Source organism: Centruroides sculpturatus, unplaced genomic scaffold (genome assembly GCF_000671375.1).
Source record: "Centruroides sculpturatus isolate CEXI.00-Female unplaced genomic scaffold, Cexi_2.0 scaffold681, whole genome shotgun sequence".
Taxonomy (NCBI): Eukaryota; Metazoa; Arthropoda; class Arachnida; order Scorpiones; family Buthidae; genus Centruroides; species Centruroides sculpturatus.
Window position 1 is genome coordinate 258,873 of NW_019385004.1, and position 25,704 is coordinate 284,576.

The following is a 25,704-nucleotide window of genomic DNA, read 5'->3' on the forward strand; positions in this document are numbered from 1 at the left end:
TTTTTTTCTAATTTAAGCAAAATAGCTATGAAATATCTAAGTCCCTCAGCATCTTCCATTGAAAGTGAAAGAATTTTCAGAGTTGGAGGTAACATTTAAGAGCTTTGAAAATGGTGAAATTGTCATGTTTTTGTATTACAGTTTAAGGGTTTTAAAGTTTGAATATTAAATTTTTATTTGTTTTATATGTTTAAAGTTTAAACTTTAAATAAAACAGATAGTTTTGAATAGGTTACATTATACCTTATGATATGTATTGATAAAAGAAATAATTTAAGTTAATTTTTTTTTAATATTTAGAGTGTCATGTAATAAATAATAAATATATAAAATTTAATATTTTTTATTATTAGCCTTTTACATGACATTCTAACAAAAATATTAAAATACAAAATTGACCGATTATTAAAACCGATTAATCGGAGGAAATGGCCGATTACCGATTACTTACTGATTAATCGGTGCATCCTTATTTGTAATGTTTTAGTAACTCTTAATTAGGAATAATTTTTTGTTTATAATTTGAACTTTAATTTTTTTGGCTGATTCTATAATTTTTATAATATGAATTGTAGTATTAGTATGGTATTTTAACACTTTTGGATTAACTATAATTTCAATATATTCATTTGAAATTAAGATGAATATCTTGTACAAAAATATAAATGATATCTTTTTAGAAAATAAATGTTAAGAATGCATTTGGACTTCATCTTATTGATTATATGCCTGAAATATTAAATAAAGATGGTGAAACAAACTTTCAGGTAATTATTTCTTGATAATATAGATTTTTAATTTTTTAATCTCCTATAACAATTTAGTAGATTTCAATCAATTTACTATTATAAATTCTTTAAAGTATATAAATATAAATCTAAATGTAGATATATATAACTAAAATTAAAAATTAAAAGATCAATATTTTTAATACATCTTATACATTTCAAGAAACAGTCAATATATTGAACTATTTATTACTAATCTTGAATGGCAGGCATAACTTGAAATTTGCTATATATAAGGGACACATCTTTTGTAATAAGATAGAAATATACTTAAAACTATATTGAAGAAACAAAAATTGTCTTCACAAATATGTCACTCAGTCACCAGGAACAAAAAAAAGTTTTCATTTACAGAGATGAGTTTTTATAGAGGTTATGCCTTTGTAAAATATGCAAAACAGTTAAAAACATCAATGTCAAGAATTAAATTCTTTGTTTTGTCATTTGTTTTAATTCTTGGTATCATAGCCAGTGGATGTTTTTAATATTCAAAACTATTGTGAGTGAAGACTTTTTCTGGTAATTATGAATGCTGGACTTTGAAGAAACAAAAATTGTCTTCATATGTAGTTTTAATATGTAAATACACTTCAGCCATTTTAATCAACTGTAAAAAATATATTTTCAAATATTAATTTTCTTCAAATAAAATTATTTAGTTGTTTTCATTGCCTATATTTAGATTTTGTGCTATTTTTTATATAGGAATATGTTGTACTCTATAAAATAAAACTAAAAGTTTAAATAAGAAAGTATATTTTTGAACACTTGCAGAAATGTAATCCCTTTAAGAGAAAATTTCAAACTTTTTTAAAATTTGCTTTTAAAAATTTTTATTTCTTATTTATTGTAAAATGTTCTATACAGTATTTTAAATTTTAGAGAAAAAATTTGTTCACATACAAAATATATTACAAAAACACTAAATAAAAAATTTTAACTTTCTTATTTAAGATTGCAAGTTGCACTCTTGATGCTGGAACTAAAATTTATGCTTCTCGTGTGGATTGTGTCTATGCCAATACTTTCAAAATTGCTAGTGGTTTGGGGATTGTTGAAGATAATAGAAAGAATAATGGTTTGATTTTAATATATTAATTAATTTATGTTTTAATATTGATTGAATAATTTCTTAACAAATTTTTAACATAGAGCAAGTTGAAAATGTAGAAAATGGGGAAGAACATGGCAAAACAGATAAGAAAAAGAAAAAGGCAAGTTATATTAAATTCTTGAAGTTTAAAAATATGAGCAACATAAAACATTGATTTTTTTTTTACAATTTTGTTCTGATCTTAAACTAAATTTTATTTTCTTCAAAAACAATAAAAATAATAAAATAGTAGTCTGCTTATTATAGTTACCTAGACCCATCTAGTGAATAGTTATAAATATTCACACAAGATCACTAGGTGGATATGACACTGTTTGGTACATGGCATCGTAACATCCTCAATCTTCCTGTTGGGTCATTAATGTATGCAGTCAAGCTAACTGTCTTGACTCCTCGGCTGTCGTGACTAAGTGCTCCAGGTAATCATAGAATTTTATGGGAATAAAGTGTCCGTGGTCATCTCGGCTTCGTGTCTGTGGAGTGAAAAGAATGGAGTAAATCCAAAAAAAAACCCTCTCATGTCCAATTTTCTTATTTTCTGAATTCTAAAATATCATCTGCTATTAACAAACTTTCAAGCAGAAAAATGAATCAGACATGCATTTATTTATAAATATCATCACTTGAGAATAAAAAAGTTTTACAATTGTAACATAACTAAAAACCAAAAAAGTTGTCTGTGATAGGGCAGAATCTCTACAAACTAGTCGATGGCAGCAGATTATGCAATGGATACTTTAATTTTTAAACTTTGATAATTTGCTCATTATGAAACTGTTTGGAGGATTGCATTATAACAAACAATGCCTTTGTGCCAAAATTCATCAAAATCAGCAGGGGTCATAGATGTAATATTCTATTATTTGTTGAGATTGTGTTATATTTTTAATTTAAACAAATTATAATTTTGATTATAATCCAAAAAATATATACTTAAAATTTATACAGAATGCTTAATCATAACTAGCTCAGAAATATTTACTATTTAAGAGTAGTAAATTTTTCTCTTTCCTAATTTTCTAAGGAATAATGGATATATTTCAATGAAAAATAATTTTTATTATGATTTAACTAAAATTTCTTTTCTATTAATAAGTAATCAATCAAAGTTATTAACAAAATTCTTACTTTAATTTTATGGCTGATTATTTTAAATATTTTTTAAAGAATTATTTGTTTAATTAATTTTCTTTCTCAATTATAATTTAATTTAAAATAGTTGAAGAAAAGTAGTACTGTTGAACAAAATCCAAATTCACTAAATATAAAAAAGTTTGATTCAGGATTTCAGGTTAGTTTGTTTAATTTATTTATATATATAATATATTATTTTATGTAATTGTTTTACAGAAAGATGTTGTTCGTTCAAAATTCTATTACAGTAGAGCATCGGTTAATCGAAAGCGTTCCAGTTGGCAAATTTAAATTTTCACTAGTGCTGTGGCGCTGAAATATTTGGCTATGTCTTGGGCTACTCCAATATTATTTTTGTTGGTGTGCGTGTTTTAGTTGGCAGCACTGGTGCAACCATGTGAGGGTACTTAAAGATGTGCCAGAATTTGAATGAATTTCAACATGGGATAGGTTAATATATTGTTTCCATACATAATTGGTTATCCGAAAAATCAATTATCTGAACAACCCCAGTCCCGAATTGTTTCGAATAATCGATGCTCTACTGCAGTGTTTTTCAATCTGGGAGTTGCAAAGCCTTACATGGGGGGGTCGCAGGTAAAAGAAAAAGACAAGTGTTTGTAGGTCCTTCACTACAATAAAAAAAAAATTACAATTTCAGTGAGAAGGCTGTGCCTGTTTATTTTTTAATAATTTGTCAAAACGTGATTTTATTTTTGAGACGCAAATAACTAAATCATTTTCTAATTGAAGCCTATTTTTCTTTTTAGTTTTTATGTCCACCATTGAAGAGAATGTTAATTCACATAGGCAAGAAGTGGCGAATGACACTAATAATTTTAAAGCCTCCCTTGCCAATTCTGGATACATTTTTTTTTCTCTTCATCCAAAAGACATCAATATTTTGCAAATTAAATTCCATTTTAAGCATACTGTCAGCAACTAAATCGATAAGATTTTCTTTCATCTTTGTGGTTAGATCAGCCAGTTGTACTGACATATCCATGAAAGGATTTAGTATCCACCTATGCCCATTGTCAGCTTCAGAGTCAGTTTTGGAAAGTAAGTTAATAGTTTCTCTTCCAAATTATGCAAGCTCTGTATCATGCAAGGAATATGAGAACTTACTACCAACAATTGATCCATTGCAGTTTCTTTGACAATCTTCTGAACACAAGGGAAAGACTCATTTATATTTATTTGCAAAGACGTTGACCACAAACGAAGTTTTGTGAAGAATCCTTTGATTTTATCCTTAGCTGTCAGAATGTTTTCTTCTCTCCCTTGGAGTTTCTTGTTTAAAATATTCAGCTGGCTAAAAAGATCAGCAAGAAATGCTAACTTTAGGAACCAAACAGGGTCACATAAATAATTCACATATTCAGATTTAGCACCTTGTAAAAACATTAACAATTCAGCTTTCAGTTCTAAAACTCTTATCAATACTTTTCCTTTGGATAGCCACCTGACCTCTGTATGATAAAGGAGATTTTGATGGAGCAAACCCATGTCTTCACAAATGATTCTGAACAGTCGGGTTTGCAAGTCTTTACCTTTAACAGAGTTCACAATTTTGATCATCTCTTTAAGCATGTCATTTAAATCAGAAAGTAAAATCTTGGCTACCAGAGCATGTCGATGAAGAAAGCAGTGTGTCCATGAGACATTTGGCATTATTGATTTTAATTTGCAATGAGTCTGCTTTTTTTGTCCAGTCATAGCTTTAGTGCCATTGCTACAAATGGTGATACATTTTGTCCAATCAATCTTGTAGTCGCGAGTGCTTTCTAAAAATATGTCGTACAAACACTGACCTGTAGTGTTTGAAGAAAGTGCTTTGCAAAATAAAATGTCTTCTGTGATACTTTCATCTGCTTCAAAGTGCACAAATACTACAAACTGTGCACAATCTGAATCATCAATAGATTTGTCAAACTGCAAAGCAAAATGTGGGCTCTTCTTTAATTTCTTGACTACTTGTTCTTGAATGTCACTGGCCATATCATTTATTCTGCTTTCAATAGTATTGTCAGAAAGTGGTATGTTTTTTAGCTTGCTTGCCTCCTGCCTAACTAACATAATTTCAACGATATTTAGGGCTACTAGCAAAATAAGATTTTGGCAACTGTATGTGGCTTCCCTGCTTTAGTGACTCAGTGTGCGACTCTGTAACTAGCTAACAATGCATTTTCGTTGACACTGGATACCTAAAAACAGACAAAAAATCAGAAAAACAAATAAATAATTGAGCGATAATAAATATTATTTTTAATCACCAAATAACAATACTATTTTATTACCTGAATCATAGTATTTTGCTGCTGGTTAAGGGTTTTCAGCTTACATTCAAAGAAATCCAGCGGTTTATCAGCTTCTTTGGAATGTTTGGTTGAAAGGTGACACATAAGCTTTGATGGTTTCATACTCTCATGTGATAATGCATCGCCGCAAATTACACATTGAGGCTTATTATTCATGACAGTAAACCCATATTTCAAATAATTGTCGTCGTAATGTCTATTTTTTTTTTCGGTTTTGATTCACTTCCGTCACTGCCACTTGTACCAGACATGGAGGGCTGCGATCTTTTGAGAAATTTATCCATTTTATGCTCTTGCGGAGCAAAGCGCAAAGACAATACAATCACATCTGTACTTGTTGGTGCATTTGCCTCCAGCGCCCCATGGCAAAGTTACTATTTGCAGGGCTCTTGTGACTTATTTGCACAGTACAATTGGTTTTTCAATAGATATTTAGGTCTCAGCAGAAAGAAAATTAAATATGTAGTTTTTAAAATCACTGACATAGTTTTAATATGGCCCTGAAGGGTCGCCAGAATTTTTTAACTTGTAAAGGGATCGCGTATTCAAGAAGGTTGAAAAGCACTGCTCTACTGTATTTAATAAATTATTCCGACAAATTTTTAAATATTTTTTATTGGTATATATGTCATTTTTATAGGAAAATATATACAGTGGGTGATCGGTTAACAAACATAATCCATTCCAAGACTTTGTTCACTGTCCGAATTGTTCATTAACTGATTATTGATTTACCATAGGTTTTTATGGGAATTTGATTAATTTGTTCTGGAAACTCCAAAAAATAAAAAAATATATATACTTTTTTACTACGTTTATTTATATGTAATAATAAAAATACATGTATATACAGTCTTGCATTTTTAATGCAAATAACTAAATCATTTTCTAATTGAAGCCTATTTTTCTTTTTAGTTTTTATGTCCACCATTGAAGAGAATGTTAATTCACATAGGCAAGAAGTGGCGAATGACACTAATAATTTTAAAGCCTCCCTTGCCAATTCTGGATACATTTTTTTTTCTCTTCATCCAAAAGACATCAATATTTTGCAAANGGGGTTAAAGAATCTGGCTAATGTCAATTGCTTTTCTTACTTCTTAAGGATTTTTCAGAAGTAATTAATAGCATTGTCGTTGTAGAGATCCCCAAGCCTATTAACCTCAACCTGGTTTGGATGCCATTCTAAGACTGCTGTTCTGATGTCCTTCCACTTCAAAAGATCTTTGATAGCAGATATCGACATTAATCCTCTTTTTCAGAAGAAAACATATCTCGCCAAGTTTCTTGGTGTTCTTCATTCAAGGGTGACTCTTCACCAGATCCATAACAGGAACTTAAACCTCAAAACCATCAATGACATCACCACCCTCTTAGTTAACCTGCAGCAGAAGCTGTCAATAAATTTCTATTGGATAAAAGGACTTTCAAATAACAAGTGGAATGACTGCACAGACCAACTCACAAGGGTGGCCCCCTAAAGGCTCACCTCTAAGACTTTCTCTCTAATCCCTACCTCTTGGATCACTAAACACCTCAATCAACAAACTGCCAAGGCATGGTGGGATATCAGTGAAACTGGTAGGCTCACTCATCAGTTTCTCCTGAAGGTTACCTCCTCCTCTCTCTGGCACCTGACACCAACCTTCCACCTTACTCAGCTTATAACTTATCACTGGGCACAGGAACTTTAATGCATACCTGAGACAGTTCCTGGTAGTAGCGATGGTAAATGCCCTCACTATCCTTAGGAGGACGAAACTCCTATGCACCTCCTCTTTTATTGCCAGCGGTGTGATGAATCCGCGTCTCAAACTGATGGCCAGTGAGTGTCCTTAAAAATAATCATTCCAGCCATTTCTTCTTCTAGAGAATAGAGTGCTCCGAAAAATGTTTCTGAACTTCATCTCAACCATGGACATTTTTAAGAAGATCCATCGCCCATTGCGGAACAGCACAAAATGATATTCATCATTTGGTTCTGCAGATAACTGTCTTGCCATATCTTCTCTGTAACACCACTTCTATGGTGACCATTTGTTTCTGGTATTAATTGTAAAAGCACACTTCATTGTAAATAGCTACATTTAATTGTTCTTCCTTATGTGGGAAATTTTGTAATTTATATTTCTTTCTTAAAAAATGTTACCCGACAGGATGCTCATGTGTCTCACTTCCACTTCCTTCTTCATCTTTCTAGACTTTCTCCCCCCCTCATATCCTTCTTTTCCACCCACTCTTCTCCTGACATCATTTTACCCACTATTTCTTCCCTACTTTAAGGCTATGCCTATTGGTACAGCCTGTTTATTTTTTCCACCTGTTCTTCATTCAAGAGTTCTTGGCATTCTGTTATCAGATCCATTTCAGATTCCATTATGAACTCTTCAATGTTCTTTATTTCTCAGATGTGACTTTTTTGTTACTCCTTTAGCTGCTTGAGTCTTCTTGATTACACAGCATTTTTCTTAAATAAGACTGAACTGTGGCTTACTGTAGACCTGTTCATGCCATACTGTCCAGCAACATCAGACATCTGCCCACTTTCTACTTTTGCTGTTATACTCTCACCGATATAAACATCTACTGAAACCCAATGCTTAGCAAACAGACACCCATGATTGCCGTAAATAATCAAGCTATATTTTGGAAATATTAATTACAAATTTATTTGTAATTAATATTTCCAAATTATAGCCCAATTATTTACAGCAATTATAGATGTCTATATACTCTTACCTTTCGAAAATAAAAACTGATGCAAAATTTAACAAGTACCCACCCAACAGTCTCGCGAATACTACAAAAAAAATTGTTCGTCAGGAATAAAATAAAAGGCTGGAATTACAAGAGTGAGTTTCAAAGTTCGGAGGAATACTATCCAATCAGTATATATTAGGTTGAGCATCAATGTCAATGTCTCCTGCAATCTGAAAAGTTTTGAATTGTTGGCTGAAGACAAGGGAAGATCAATTATTATTCATTATTTTATATCACTTCTTCTTGTGTTCGTTCTATGAGATGTTCAAACATAAAAATCTTTTGCAAAAGTGTTCATTATCTGATTTGTTCATAGTCCAAACTGTTCATTAACTGATCACCCACTATATATATATATCCTGTTTGTAAATGTTTCATAATTAAATTTGTATATTCTGTAACTAATTTTAAAAAAATGGAAATAATTCTTTCTAGATAATCTATTATTGTATTAAACGGAAGAAATTTAAAATTTATCATTTTTAACCATTGGAAAGTTGAGAAATTAGAATTTTATTACAGAAGATTTATCATAAATCTAAACACATTTGAACATTTTGTGAAAAATTAACAATTTGTTTAACAGAACTCATTTTTACTATATTAATTACTATATAGTTGTACTCTGTCAAGAGAACCATCAAATTACTTTCCTCAAATTGATTGATTTTTTAATGTTTATTGCATATTAGTTGGATAAGTAGTATAAGTAACTCTTGCCAACACACAAGGTTTGCAAGATATCAATATTTAAAATTTTCTGTTTTGGTTATATACTGAGTTTGTAAAAATGAACCACAGACAAGCATAGTCAAACTAGTAAGAATGATTGGCAAGCTATATATTGCAGCTTTCTACCTCTCTAATTTCTTTTATTTTATTTTGTGTATCATATAAAAGTATATTAGCATCATAATTTTATCACTTGTTGTCCTCAGAAACTTGTTCCAAATGAAAATTTTTACACATTTGGATGGTAAAAATCAAAAGTTAAAGCAGTGATTGACATCACATATATTTAATAAAAACAATATCAAGAGTATGGTTTATTCTATATTTTCTAAAGGAAGCAGAATTCATTGACATTTAAAAATACTGACCTGTCATCAAAGTTTGAAGGCATAACAGGCATATTTTATTATTGGAAGAAAAAATAATTCTCTCAATGGGTGCAAAAGAAGCAAGTGAATTTTTAATTGTATCCTCTGAAGCAGCTATATAAAATGATGTTTTTGGCCTAATGTATATAATTCACATGATTATGTATTACAGGTAAAGATTGCTTTAGAAAATGAAAATTCAAAAGAAGAGAGATGAGAAGCTGCAACATTGAGCTTGCCAATCAGCCATCTTACTCATTTGGCTATGCTTGTCTCCAATTTGTTTTATGAATTCAATATATAACCAAAACAGAAAACTTTAAATGTTGATATCTTGCAAACCCTTGCACATTGGCAAGAGTTACTTTACTATGTGTTAGTCAGATAAGTGTACTATAACATATTTTTATAAAATCAAACAGTTTGAGGAGGGCAAGGGTTAGTCTCCTTGTAAGAAATAACCAATGATTGCCTTAAAATATTTGAAGATAAGATGAGCCATATTATTATGTAAATATTGAGTAGTTACAATATTTGCAGAAATTCATCAATACAGTAAATGTAGTAGATAATATGAACTATACAAAAGTGACTGTTTAGAATTATTAGAAAATTTAGCTGTTGGCAACAATATTATTATTATTTATTTAATGGTAATTTTTAGAAACTTTTTTAATTTCTTTTATAAGATTCAGATTACAATAAAGTGCATTTAATACAATGTAATAAAAATCATAGCATAATATGATTCATATTCAGATGATTCAAATTATTATTTGCTTAGTTTCATCTCTAATCAGTTTCACTCAACTTCCTTTTAAATCAGTACTGGGGAGTAAAAGCAGTTGGAGCAAAGTGTTCACCACATTATTTTTTATACTATTGATTACTATGAATTGATGGGATTGTATTTCCACTATTTCATCTCTAGTTTAAAATTAAGATACTTTTACTTTTATGTATATTTACAAAATTTATTACAACTAATATATATTAATAACAACTATAAAAATTTAAAGAAATTATTTCTTGTATTAGGTTGATCCATTATTTTTAAAGATGTCTAATGAGTTTGATACTGGAGGTCTTAATGGTTTTTTATTTAATACTTTTCCTGCTCATGATGGAAATGAGCAAATTATTGATTCTAGAAATATTCCATTACCTTATGTAGAAGAAGAAGAAAAATTTATTGATAAAACAGAATTAAAAGGTCAGAAAATGTTACAATGTATATTATTAATAAAAAATTCAATATATTTTAAATTCTTTTATTTAAAAAATTTTAATTGTATAATTAAATTATGTTTATTTTCAGAAATATTTAATTATTTACAAAGGAATGTAAATATAGATCCTCAGTTATCAGAGATGAGTTTTCTTAATTCTGAAGATAACATTAGAAAGGTATTTAAAATTGAATTTTCTTATATCTGATAAATATTTATCTTTTATATTAAATTTTCACAACATTTGTATATATTAATAATAATTTAGTGTTTGTAATCCTTCTGTGTGTAATAAGGGATTATAAAATATTCTTAAGTGGTTGTACAGTACAATGTCATCCTATTATTGTGGGAAATCCAAGTTTAAACCTATAGACGTCCTGATACTGCCAATCAATATCAATACTTTACTTTGGATATCGTATGATGTTACATTTTTCACAGATGGGTAAGGTCCAGTTGAAACCAGATCTTGCAGCTGAATCAGAAACTGAAATGGAATTTTACTCTATTTTCAGTTAAGTTAAACTTATATTAAAAATATTAATGACTAAAAATCAATAAAGATATTACGTAAAATTTCATTTCCATAATCTGTATATGCTTAGACTTCTGATTGAGCAGCAGTTTGAAAAAAAAAAAAATGTAGACCTATAAATTTCCACTGTCAGCTGTCTGTCCTTCCTTAATCTCTAGAATGGTGTTAAATAAATGAAAGCCGAGATCTGATATTGAAAGCTTAGGAGCAGGAGCCCTGATTAACTATAAACAAACTTCTAGTTTGCACTGGAAATTACATTATTTTAATTCAAAAATTTTTGAATTGAAATAATGTTTCAATTAAATAATATTCAATAATATTTCACTTCAATACAAATTCAATAATATTTCAATTCAAAAATTGAAATAATGTAGAGGCAAATCAGTACCTTTACGTACTGATTTGACTCTATTGAATTCAGTGATTTGACTCAATAGAGTCAAATCACTGATTTAGGTACTGATCAATTAGGTACTGATTTGACTCTATTGACTGATAGTCAATCAGTTTAACAGTTAGAGTCAATCAGTTTTAACAGTTAGAGTCTAGTCCGATCTAGTTCAAATTCTTTGGGTTTTTTCCGAAGACAATTAACAGAAAATTTAGGTTTTTAATTAAGAAGCCGAAAAAATCTGTGAGCTCACAAATTAGTAGCAAATTAAACCTGTTAAAAACAGAGTCAAATCAGTACCTAAAGGTACTGATTTGACTCTATTTTTAACAGGTAAAGTATGATGTAGTACAAGGGGCAAGAAGATGCTACTAATTTGTGAGCTCACAGATTTTTTTGGCTTCTTAATTAAAAACCTAAATTTTCTGTTAATTGTCTTTGGAAAAAACCCAAAGAATTTGAACTAGATCGGATTTCACCGATTGTATAACGACTAGCTGAGAAAGTTTACAGTTAGGTGTGAAGAATGCACCATCATCGTCAACAAAAGTCAATCACATGACAGTTTTCCCACGCTAATGATATAAAAGCTCGAATCTCCAGAAGCTCAGGGTGATTCATCATAGGAAGTTATACTTTGTGATAGTGCCCACCTTGACTCCTGAACCTCCATACAGTGGACTTGATCCAGCTACAGAGAGAGGACATCGGCAAGAAGACACGGAAGACACCACACCCTTCCATACAGACGATGTTCGCAAACTCACCCTTCCACCGAGAGTGTATTTAGGGGTTAGAATTTGTAAAAGTGCTCTCTCTCGAACTAGAAATTAGAAAAAACACTTACTAAAACACCTTTTCTTGCAGCCGACGCTTTATTATAACGACTTTCAAACGTTTTCGATCTTATTAAAAGACCTTTCTCAAGAAAATAAAATTAACTAAGTAACAAAATAAACGACATAATCGTAAATCGAACGCTTAGTACGAATAACTGTTTTTTAAATCTTTCGAACTCGCTTATAATCCGTTGTACATGACGTCATTGTAACCGGAAATATAAAAGATTACGTAACTATCTAAATATAAATACTTAAAGATGCCATCTCCCTACATCGTTCAAAAAATATAATTTGAGATACATATTCACTATTTTCTTCAATTATTAATTTTATATTAAGCTAGAGGACCATGCTGCTGATATTTTAGTCGATTCCCGGAAGTTGATTGCAAGGCCTTTATGCTTTGCCTTACAAATCTGCCAGGCTTCCGCGTAATGTCGGTGTCTCCTGTCTCGAACTATCTGCATTAGTCTTGCTTGGTCCCATTCAACATTGACGTCTTGCTGGTCCGCTAGAACGTAGGTGGCTAGCGCAGTGCAAGGTTGTTTTTTTCTTATATTTGCTTGATGTTCTGCTAACCTGTCTTTGATACTTCTTCCTGTTGCCCCTACATATATTAATTTACTTCGTCGCCTTGAGTCCGAAACTGGAATTTTATATACCCCGGGGAGTGTTCTTCTGTCCACTAAATCTTTATCAGATCGCAGTAGTTGGTACGTGGTGCGGGTTCTTTTATATATGATTCTTTTGTTCTGGGCCTTTCCGATGCGTCGGAAAATATTATTCAACGACGCATTATATTCCATCGTTAACACTCCTTCATTATGAGGTAAATTTCTCCTCTTAAGGCTCCTACTACTCTTGTTGGTAATAGCTTTAAGATTAATCCCGTACTTTCTGGCTAAGTTATATACATAATTCAGTTCATCCTTTCTATCATTTGCATTGTTACAGTGCGAATAAGCTCTTGCGATTAACGTTCTGAACGCTGCTATTTTATATGCTGGAGGATCGTGAGAAATCCACGGAATAAATATAGGGTTATAGGATGGCTTTCTGTACACTTTAGTCGTGAACCCTCGTAAGTTGTTAATTTGTATATGCAGATCTAAGAAATGTATGGTCTTATCATTTTCTTGTTCTACCTCGATCTCTAGGCCGAATCTATTGTCATTTATATCCTTTATAAAGCTCTGTAAGTTGGGTTGAGTGTTCCAGAAAATAAGTACGTCGTCTACATATCTGGCGTACAATATCATTTGCGCTTCATACTTCGGCAACACTGTGTTTTCTAGCGTTGTTAGTACCATTTCACATAGAGTACCTGCAAGGGGGCTGCCCATAGCTACTCCTTTTTTCTGCGTGTATGTAACACCTTTGAAGCTAAATAACGCAGAGAAGACTGTAAGGTGTGCCAAGTCTAATATGTACTTTCTTTTCTTTTCTGGAGACGGGATCTTGCTCAGTAGTAAGTCCCTTAAATGACAAAAGCATGGTTCCAGTTTAACTGATGGATACAAGGCCTTGTAGTCTAACACCGTCATATATTTCACTTCTTGCGAGTTAATATTAGCGATTTTGTTTAAAACCTCTACCGGTTGCTTGACGCTGTATGGATTATTAGGGGCATGCTGCCGAACAAAGTTGTGTACCCATTTTTCGAGTAATATTGTAGGGGCGCATGCTTTGTCAACGACTGGTCTTATTTCTTTATTCTTTTTATGAGTTTTAGCAAATCCAAAAAGCCTTGGAGTCGAAGGGGACTGTACGATTATATTCTTAATACCTAGTTCTTTGGCTAAAGGATTGGTTGCGAACCTCTTGACTCTTGCTTGCAGTTTCCCTACAGCGTTGGGGGGTGCAATCGTACAGCAGGTATCTTTAATGTATGCTGATAGAATGTGGTCGTATGTGGTTCTCTTCATAACCACCATATCCTTTGATTTATCCGCTCTAGTGAGCACTATGTTGTTGCTTCTGAGCCATTTCTGAGTTTTTCTAATATACGGCCAAATAGGATCTCTGTCCCTTTTACATTCATCATGCTTGATTTTCAATGCGACTTCCCATCTAAACATTTCTTTCTTATTTTTGCTGAGGCCCTCCAGTGCCTGCTCGATATCTGGTATTAGTCTGTCCTGTTGGATTACAGGTATAGGGGCGTATTTAGGGCCGAATTTACTTGCTTCCTTTACGAATGTAGGCAAAACGATGTTGTCCCAGCATATAATCCTCGGGGTGATCAATTCTTTAAATCTATCTTCTTGATGTTTTACGATCCAGCTCATTTTGTTCCTGTATCTCTTCTTACATCTTTCTGTTACTTGCGCTGCCAGTGTAATTACTCTTGCGTTAACTTCTGTTAATATCTTAGGGTCTTGGTCATATAACTCATTCTCTAACTCTATAAGTTGGTTCTGCAGGGCAAACTTTCTCCGTCTAACATTGCGGATCGCTTTACGTAGACAGATTGTTCTAAGTTTAGGAATAAGCGACGCGCATCCCTGCGGTAAACGTACCCTCCAAATTGACATGGGAAATAGGTTATGAGCTCTGCATTCCGTCAAAAATTCTAGCTTCGTATTATTTCTGCAGATCTTTAGTACTAAGGTTCTATATTTTTTGGCCGGCGGAGCCAAATTGTAATTCTTTCTAGACTGCATAATATCAAAACACTTACTAAAACACCTTTTCTTGCAGCCGACGCTTTATTATAACGACTTTCAANAGTATCAAAGACAGGTTAGCAGAACATCAAGCAAATATAAGAAAAAAACAACCTTGCACTGCGCTAGCCACCTACGTTCTAGCGGACCAGCAAGACGTCAATGTTGAATGGGACCAAGCAAGACTAATGCAGGTAGTTCGAGACAGGAGACACCGACATTACGCGGAAGCCTGGCAGATTTGTAAGGCAAAGCATAAAGGCCTCGCAATCAACTTCCGGGAATCGACTAAAATATCAGCAGCATGGTCCTCTAGCTTAATATAAAATTAATAATTGAAGAAAATAGTGAATATGTATCTCAAATTATATTTTTTGAACGATGTAGGGAGATGGCATCTTTAAGTATTTATATTTAGATAGTTACGTAATCTTTTATATTTCCGGTTACAATGACGTCATGTACAACGGATTATAAGCGAGTTCGAAAGATTTAAAAAACAGTTATTCGTACTAAGCGTTCGATTTACGATTATGTCGTTTATTTTGTTACTTAGTTAATTTTATTTTCTTGAGAAAGGTCTTTTAATAAGATCGAAAACGTTTGAAAGTCGTTTTAATAAAGCGTCGGCTGCAAGAAAAGGTGTTTTAGTAAGTGTTTTGATATTATGCAGTCTAGAAAGAATTACTAGAAATTAGGTCAGTGACATAGCTACGAAATTCGTCGCCAATTTCTGTAAATATTTTAACATAACCGCATTTAACCTTAGTAGTAAGTTTGCCTCTTGTATAGTTAGATTTAGTTATTCAATAAATGCTTTGTTATTTTGTTAACCTGTCTCCTGTCAATTAAGGACGCCTGCCGACTTACTGACGCACTCCCTACTTGATTTGACCTCCTGGTCATCCAACGACCCCGAGATTGTGTTTTATCAGCCTGTGCAGTTGGGACTTAACCAGTGTCCCACTGCTTATCTCACAAATTTGAGATTGAGAGGATATACTTTAAATTAAATGAATTAAAAATTTCAGCCTAGCATTGTGATGATGTCACAATAAATAATTGCTTGTTAGTATTTACAAATAAATATTTAGTTAAACATTATGCAGTACTTTTTGTTAATCAACTTGGACCATCAGTTACGTTTAAAATTCGAATTTTAAACATCGGTTGCAATTTGTATATACTTGTCTACACTGATATTTCTAAAATTTGAACACAATAAAGAACTTTCAATGTAAAGACACTGTTTTACCTCTTCACCTATGATTTCTTATTCCCCTATCCCGCTATAGTAATATCCACTGATCCTATTAGCATGACTGTAGATATGGGATAGATCATACAAGTGTAAACTGAAGTACTAACTGATACACAGTATTGATACTTTAAAACTACTCATAATATTGGTATCAATACTTTTGTGGTATTAGGATATCCCTATTCAAACCCAATTTGAATATCATAATTTAATGTTGAAGGTTTGGGTTAGGACATTTTTTTATTCTCTCTCATGCTAATTTGTCTTCATTTATGGTAGTATGTGCAGCTGGGGGCGAGACATCACATCATAGGCTTAAGAAAATCCAGATGGTTATGCTGATGTGTTGGCTATGATGTTGATTGAAGTTATGCAGCAGTAAGATGATGTCAGCAGTCCAGGAGAGCATATGTAGTAAGCACAGAGGATCTGGATATCCCAGAGTGCTTATGCTATGACAAGTGCTTAAATGGATTTTGCAAATTACAACCATTATACCAATGGCATCCTTATCCTTTATCCAAAAGAACAGTACATAACTTCTTCTATACAGCTAGGATATATCTGTAGGTTGTAACTTTCTACCCAAACAAGGCTTAAATTCTTTGACCTATCACTGTGCTAAAGGCCTTCTGAACAGACAACAGCTGGTCAAAAAATAGACTGAATATATTTAATATACAATAAAATATAAATACAACTTTTTCACAAAGTAAAACCTTTGCTTTTGTTCTTCTTCCATTTCTTCTGTTGTTTAAATGTAAATAACCATCGGCCATGTTTTTTTTTACTATTTTTACCGAGACTGAATATGTACTGTATGTTGTACGTTGAAGGCTATGGATGGGGACACAACTATGAGATAACAAGCTTTATTAGATAATGTACAGACCTAGTCCTCTAATACCTCTAGAATCTTAGACCTGAGCATTGCATTCCATTAAGACAGTGCTTCTTAAGACATTTGTCTGAGACCATGCCAAGGCCATTTTTTTTAACTTGGATTCCCCAAGTTAAGAATGGTCAAAGATGTGTAAATATTGAGGGGCAAGAGCTGGTGAGTTGGACAATGTGATGCATGTTGTTTCAATTATGGAGTAGCTGCCACGGTACCTACTTTATAGATATTTAGTAGAACTGGAGCATGTCATGGATAATGTGATTTGCTGAATCATGACTGATGTTCAGAAATCTGGCTATAATAGTCACTCAGTGATCTTCCATTAGTATGGAACCAGCTGGGGTCATATTATGGTTACTTTATCTCTCGTCTCTTCTTTCAGAGACGAATGACATCAGAATGAGAGACAAAATTCATCTCTCAGAGACAGGCGATTCTGGTCGTTCATAACAATTTCGTCTTTGTTGATGTCATGATTCTATTAGGCTAATTATACACATTCAGATTATCTGTGCACACAACACAGTATAGAATTTTAACCAGAGAAATTGTAAAAGTTTCAAATATGTAGAGTACAAAATTATAGATCACGTGGTAATGAAAGAATGTATTCAAATAAAGCATGTAATTTTGATAAAGATATGTTTTTTTTGTTTTGTAACATTTTTAAATATCATAATGTCAAATGTCTTGGGTAACATTGTCTCTTAACAAATAAAAATTTTATTAACCTAAGTTAGAAGAGCATATGTACTTAGGGAGAAATTAGAATGGTAATATTTTAAAAAATACTTAGAGAGACAGATACGGTTAACAGCATTTTCAATAGTTCAGAAATTGATGCAGGATCATTAAAAAAAGATAGTCAGTGGCATTCCTGGGTATCTGTTTTAAAAAATCATAAGTGTCATTTATCTCAAAATATTCTTTTCTAAGGTTGTATAATGCAAGTAGCATCCAGTCATCCATATTGGATATAACAAAATAAAGGTAACAGATGAAAGACAACTATCTGCTCATCTCTGAGAGACAAGAGAATCTTAGAAAAAGTTGTCCAGAATTGCGTTTGGAGAGATGTGATGATTTCTCAAAATTAAACAAATGATTAGACAATCAGCGACCGGCTTGTGACATAGACACTGCCTCTCAGAGACATGAGACGATAACCAGAATACGTCCCCAGCTTCTGCAGTCAACTCTGGTGCCATTACTTGGTGTGCCTGACCTAGTTAGGGAGCATTTGTCTCTATACTCACATTGATTTGAAACTTCCTACTCCATATGTCTGCCACTTCAGCAAGTATACATCACTAATGAACTTTCATTCATCAATAATTTTCAATAGCTTTTACCTTTTCACTGCTAAAAAAAATAGATGACAAAACACTGCTTGTCTTTCATTCACGTTGTTAGTAGCATGGCCATCTTTACATTGCTATTATAACAGCATGTAGCTGGTCTGCACAACACTTCTATCTGCAATGAAGTCCTTAAATTATCATCAGTTCACAAGGACAATAGTATGATGTTTAGAAGTTGTCACAAAAGGATCTACATTTAAAAACAATCTTATTTGTTTAATGTTTATACATTACCATATGTTTTTAGTGTAAATTTGGAATTTTGAAATTTTTATCTGTTCTATTATCCTTGAATTGATTTGCTTTACCTCTGATGGCATTTTGCCATTTTTGTTAGCTTTCTACCAGTAATTCTTGAACATCTTCACATAGTCATATCATCAAAGTTTTTCTTCTTCTACCAACTTAGCAAGTTTCATGATCACTTTGATTTCTTTTTCTACAGATTTGACCATATTTCCCAAATAAAGTTATTCTAGCTATACTTTTTTCTAGCGTACGTGTAATATTGACAGCATTTCTTCTTTGAACAACAGAGCTGTGATTCTGTGTCATTCTTGAATCGAAAAATGTTTCCATGTCTTTCACTTCAATAGATTTGGTATCAATCTTTTACAAATTCTATTATTTTGATTTTCTGATGCAATGAATTTTTAAAGTAGATAATGCAAAGATTCACAAAAAAGAATAGAAATGTTGAAAAATTACATCCAGCACCAGCATACAAAAGTTCAAAAACACTATGTTTATGCAAGGTATTTTTTAAAATTAGAGGATAATTATACATGAATGATATAATTGTATGCAAGCAAGCTAACTGTCTTGACTCCTCGGCTGTTGTGACTAAGCGCTCCAGGTAATCGTCAGATTTTATGGGAATAAAGTGTCCGTGGTCGTCTCGGCTTTCTGTCTGTGGAGTTAAAAGAACAGAGTGAATCCAAAAAACACCTCTCATGTTCAATTTTCTTTCTTATTTTTTGCTATACAGTAGAGCCTCGATTATCCGACCTAATTGGGGACTGGGGTTGGTCGGATAATTGAAAGGGCGGATAACCAAAAAGTATGAAAAAATCTATTATTAGTGTAGTATATTATTATATCCCATGTAATTAGTATATTAGTATATCGCTATTAACCTACTTTGCGTTGAATTTTCATCGATGTTAAGCCTAACAAAAATTTTTAAAAATAATAATCATCGCTATTGTATCGTTAAAAATTAGAAAGTTAAGCCTCATTTAAATACTGGCTCCCTTTCATGGTCGATCCAGTGTTGCCAGCTAAAACACGTAAAAATAATATTAAAGTAGCCAAGACATGGCCAAATATTGTAGCGTCACATCAATAGCGGACATTTGAAATTTGCCAACTAGGACGGTCGGTTAACCGAGGTGTCGGTTGATAGGGGGTCGGATAATCGAGGCTCTACTGTAGTTTATATATTACATACTTATATACATTAATATCCCATCTGAATCTTAATTAATTAGAATAATCTGAGTTCATTCATCATCTCGTTTCCTCTCTTTTCACAGATGTTTTGTGTTATGGCAGTCAACTGAACAGTATAATTTTTAATAAACTAATTTCTTTATCAAACATTAAAAGTCGTCAAAAAGATTAAAATTATTATATATAATAAATTGAGATTTTATTATAATAATCAATTAAAACAATCATTTTTGCATTTGAAATTTACAATTCACACTTAGAATAGGAATATTTTTTAATTAATGCAAGTTCTGTTTTCACAACAGTCGTTATATTATGTGTTTACAAAGATTCAGTTGCATCATCTGATTTAATGAATGAACTAGGACTATGGTTGCCACAAATGTTAATACAGTATTAGATTTAATGCAGATGTCGTAGCAGAAATTAGATTTACTTGTAAACCTGTTCAAACTTAACATTTATAAGTTAATGTATTCAAAAAACTTTTAATAGGAAAACAAGCAATTATTTATTGTGACATTATCATAAAGCCAGGCTGCAATTTTTAATCATATTTTTAATAATTTTTAAATTTAAAATATATGCTCTCCACCTTAAATTAGTAGTGACTTGCCCCTGTAAATCATACTTTTCCATTGGTAATAGTCATCTTGGTCATCTATGTAACTCCTTTCAGGGGAAAGTTTTTGAGTTGAAATAACGTGACTTCTGGTTTGCACTGGAAATTCATATATAGTTAATTGGGGTCTTCTGCCCCTAAGGTTTCCATATCTGGTATTGGCTTTCATCTATTTAACTCCATTCTCAAGATTAAGGACAGACAGATGGATGACAGTGGGCATTTATAGGTCTACAATTTTTCAAATTGCATCCCAATAAGTGACACAATATGGTTCTAGGAATGATAACTATTTGAAGGAAAATACTCAAAGTTATTTTATTTTAAGAACATAATTGTCAAATATTAGTCAGTCTTTGCAAAAATTAAAGTTTATTACTATACAGATATGAATTGGCTAATTTTTTTTTTTTTTTGTTTATGACATCTATTATGATATGAAATAATGATAAAGAAAATTATGATTTCATATTTCATTCAACTAATACTTCTATAATTATATTATGTTAAATGAAATATTATTGAAAAATATAAATAGGTAATTATTTAAAAATCATAATTAAATTATTTCTTATATATAAAAATGTTGCTTTAAATTTTGCATTGGTATTCAAGAATATGAATCTACAAATTTTTAAAACAAACCTGCTGAATTATATAAATATAAATATAAACAAACATAAATTAAAATAGTACTAAAGCATATGATGGAATAAAATTTAAAACTGAATTGTTTAAATCATTAACTATTTAATTTTATTTTTATTAGTTATAGGAAAGCTTATAACCATTATTATTTTAATATAATTCATTTATATACAGTAGAGCGTCAATTATCCGAAAGAATTCCAGTCGGCAAATTTAAATTTTTGCCAGTGCTGTGGCGCTGCAATCTTTGGCTATGTCTTGGGCTACTCAAATGTTTTACGTTTTTGATACTAAATTAACTTCTGAAGTATAATTTTTTATTGTTTTTATGTTTTTCAATATATTTATTTTGTTTGTACAAAATAAAAAAAATAATTTTTAACGACACAATAGTCTTCATTAGGCTTAACATTGACGAAAATTCAACACAAAGCGACACGCAATGGAGTAAAATTTCAACGTAGGATAAATTAATATATTTTTTTCGTACATAATTGGTTATCCGAAATATCAATTTTCCGAACAACCCCTGTCCCCAATTGATTCGGATAAACGACGCTCTACTGTATTTTAACGTTTGTACTTTTTATTTCAAAAATAAAACACAGATTTCTTCACTATAGATTACCTATTCACATAATGATATCTTTTCACCACCTGATAAAAGAAAGAGAAGTTTATATGATGAAGCAACAATTACAAATAGTGAATATTCTGAAGAGGTATTCACTGAAGATACAGATGAAATGCTTGAAGATTCTGAAGAATTAACTGACAGAAATGTAAATAGTCTTCCATCTGAATTTGATGAGTTTTCTAGAGGGAGAGCATTCTCAGATCGTTTTGAATTACTAAAAGACACATCAAACAAAATAATGTAAGTTTTTTAAATAAATTTTTTATATATCAGACCATCATTTTCTTTTATTATATAAATACATAGGTAATCTTATTAGAAATAAAATCTGTTCTGAAAATGGATATATATATATATATATATATATAATGATAATTACAAATACAAGGAATGTCTGGAACTAAAGAACATTTGCACATAGCATTCAGTGCAGGTAAATTACTGCCATCAATTTAAGGTAAATTTGTTCTCTAATGTGATAGCTTAGATTGTGTAGAATTTCAATAATGGCAGGCTTGTTTTGACTGTTTTGTCAAGAGTTAAAATATGTACAAAAATTGAAAATCTCATCAAGTGTAAAGTATTATTCATTTTCTAAATGTAAAGAAAGTTCATCTTACTGAAATTCATAAATAAACACAGAAGTATTTCGTGATTACATTATGAATGAAACAAGTGTGAGAAAATGGTGTTTAATGTTTAATCAAGAAAGCAAATACACAATCACACACTACTACATCCATTCAAGCTGTGCTTCAGAAATTTGACTGGGTTGTTTTTGACCACCGACTGTATAGTTTGTGCTCAAAAACATCTCATCAAATTTGCAATGTGTGACTTTGACCTTACCCTTTTTAAAATGTCACACTATGATTTCTTTTATGAGAAAGAAACCACTAGGTATCCGAATATTTTTGTTTAAAATTTCTCTATAAAAAATTGATGGTAAGAATCTGGCCTCCCAGAGACTTTCCATGCTGAAAGTTTTTGGGTGTATTTGGAATATTTTGGAATGGATGAGAGATGAAAGAAGCTGTCATTAACTGGCTGAAAGAACTGGCAGTGAAGTCTATGACAAACGAATCCAAAAAGTAGTGTTGTGCTACAACAAGTGCTTTAACTGCAATGGTGACTATGTACAGTAGAAAAGTAACTGATCTTGTACTCATTACTTAATAAAACTTTTTCCAATCATTACTTTGTTTGTTTACAAAAAAAAAAATTTATTTTCTGGATTGTAGTTTCTGGGCCCATGTAGTTGAAAAACTAGGAGCAAGAGGATTCAGTTATTAAATCTAATAATTGCCAGTTTTTGTCAGCTTAACATCATATGGAAGTCACTTACCATCAAAGATGTTAGAGGGATAAATGATTAGTGAATTTATTTTTATGTACTTTTGGAGGTTTTTGATTTAAAAAAAGTTTTCAGAAATAGTGTGTAACAGTGTTTCTATTAACATGAAAAATGTTTATTTCTTAACACCAGTGTTATGGAATCAGTAAATAAAAAGTTTGTGTCTGACTTTAGCAAATTTGCAATGTGTGACTTTGACCTTGTCCTTTTTAAAATGTCACACTATGATTCCTTTTATAAGAAAGAAACCACTAGGTATCCAAATATTTTTGTTTAAAATTTCTCTATAAAAAAATTGATGTACTGTAAATATTGCAATTATTGTCTGTTTCTAATGGCCAGGAGCCATATCTGTATGTTTCATTCGATTCTTAATAAAACAGGCTGGGTGCCCATGAAACTTTCCCTTTTCATCCCCTTTCCTATCTCGCTTTACTCTTTCCCCTTCGCCTCTTCCCTTAACTACCTTTCCTCTACTCTTCTTCACACTCGGGCAATACCAATGAGTAGTCCCGAGCAATGTTCCCTCTAATTCTTTTTGTAGCTGAGCGGAACATGTACTTCTCTGTGCAAAAAATAATTTTGCTGAGCAGATTCTGAGGAAAAAAATTTTCTGAGGATATATATATCCTCAGAAAATTTTTTTGCTCAGAATTATTTTTTGCACAGAGAAGTACATGTTCCGCTCAGCTACAAAAAGAATTAGAGGGAACATTGCTCGGGACTACTCATTGGTATTGGCCGAGTGTGAAGAAGAGTAGAGGAAAGGTAGTTAAGGGAAGAGGCGAAGGGGAAAGAGTAAAGCGAGATAGGAAAGGGGATGAAAAGGGAAAGTTTCATGGGCGCCCAGCCTGTTTTANCATATTTTTAATAATTTTTAAATTTAAAATATATGCTCTCCACCTTAAATTAGTAGTGACTTGCCCCTGTAAATCATACTTTTCCATTGGTAATAGTCATCTTGGTCATCTATGTAACTCCTTTCAGGGGAAAGTTTTTGAGTTGAAATAACGTGACTTCTGGTTTGCACTGGAAATTCATATATAGTTAATTGGGGTCTTCTGCCCCTAAGGTTTCCATATCTGGTATTGGCTTTCATCTATTTAACTCCATTCTCAAGATTAAGGACAGACAGATGGATGACAGTGGGCATTTATAGGTCTACAATTTTTCAAATTGCATCCCAATAAGTGACACAATATGGTTCTAGGAATGATAACTATTTGAAGGAAAATACTCAAAGTTATTTTATTTTAAGAACATAATTGTCAAATATTAGTCAGTCTTTGCAAAAATTAAAGTTTATTACTATACAGATATGAATTGGCTAATTTTTTTTTTTTTTTGTTTATGACATCTATTATGATATGAAATAATGATAAAGAAAATTATGATTTCATATTTCATTCAACTAATACTTCTATAATTATATTATGTTAAATGAAATATTATTGAAAAATATAAATAGGTAATTATTTAAAAATCATAATTAAATTATTTCTTATATATAAAAATGTTGCTTTAAATTTTGCATTGGTATTCAAGAATATGAATCTACAAATTTTTAAAACAAACCTGCTGAATTATATAAATATAAATATAAACAAACATAAATTAAAATAGTACTAAAGCATATGATGGAATAAAATTTAAAACTGAATTGTTTAAATCATTAACTATTTAATTTTATTTTTATTAGTTATAGGAAAGCTTATAACCATTATTATTTTAATATAATTCATTTATATACAGTAGAGCGTCAATTATCCGAAAGAATTCCAGTCGGCAAATTTAAATTTTTGCCAGTGCTGTGGCGCTGCAATCTTTGGCTATGTCTTGGGCTACTCAAATGTTTTACGTTTTTGATACTAAATTAACTTCTGAAGTATAATTTTTTATTGTTTTTATGTTTTTCAATATATTTATTTTGTTTGTACAAAATAAAAAAAATAATTTTTAACGACACAATAGTCTTCATTAGGCTTAACATTGACGAAAATTCAACACAAAGCGACACGCAATGGAGTAAAATTTCAACGTAGGATAAATTAATATATTTTTTTCGTACATAATTGGTTATCCGAAATATCAATTTTCCGAACAACCCCTGTCCCCAATTGATTCGGATAAACGACGCTCTACTGTATTTTAACGTTTGTACTTTTTATTTCAAAAATAAAACACAGATTTCTTCACTATAGATTACCTATTCACATAATGATATCTTTTCACCACCTGATAAAAGAAAGAGAAGTTTATATGATGAAGCAACAATTACAAATAGTGAATATTCTGAAGAGGTATTCACTGAAGATACAGATGAAATGCTTGAAGATTCTGAAGAATTAACTGACAGAAATGTAAATAGTCTTCCATCTGAATTTGATGAGTTTTCTAGAGGGAGAGCATTCTCAGATCGTTTTGAATTACTAAAAGACACATCAAACAAAATAATGTAAGTTTTTTAAATAAATTTTTTATATATCAGACCATCATTTTCTTTTATTATATAAATACATAGGTAATCTTATTAGAAATAAAATCTGTTCTGAAAATGGATATATATATATATATATATATAT

At 31.2% G+C, this 25,704-nt stretch overlaps 1 protein-coding gene across 1 annotated transcript in view; it reads left to right on the top strand.

Annotated features, from left to right (window-relative positions):
* Nucleotides 1-25,704, top strand: part of LOC111633263 (condensin complex subunit 2-like) — a 78,688-nt gene that overhangs the window by 29,952 nt on the left and 23,032 nt on the right. The window contains exons 4-10 of the mRNA XM_023377801.1: nucleotides 681-767; nucleotides 1,743-1,866; nucleotides 1,941-2,002; nucleotides 3,122-3,193; nucleotides 10,256-10,430; nucleotides 10,536-10,624; nucleotides 21,755-22,008. Of these exons, the coding sequence (XP_023233569.1) occupies nucleotides 681-767; nucleotides 1,743-1,866; nucleotides 1,941-2,002; nucleotides 3,122-3,193; nucleotides 10,256-10,430; nucleotides 10,536-10,624; nucleotides 21,755-22,008 (863 nt within the window). The remainder of the gene's footprint in view (nucleotides 1-680; nucleotides 768-1,742; nucleotides 1,867-1,940; nucleotides 2,003-3,121; nucleotides 3,194-10,255; nucleotides 10,431-10,535; nucleotides 10,625-21,754; nucleotides 22,009-25,704) is intronic.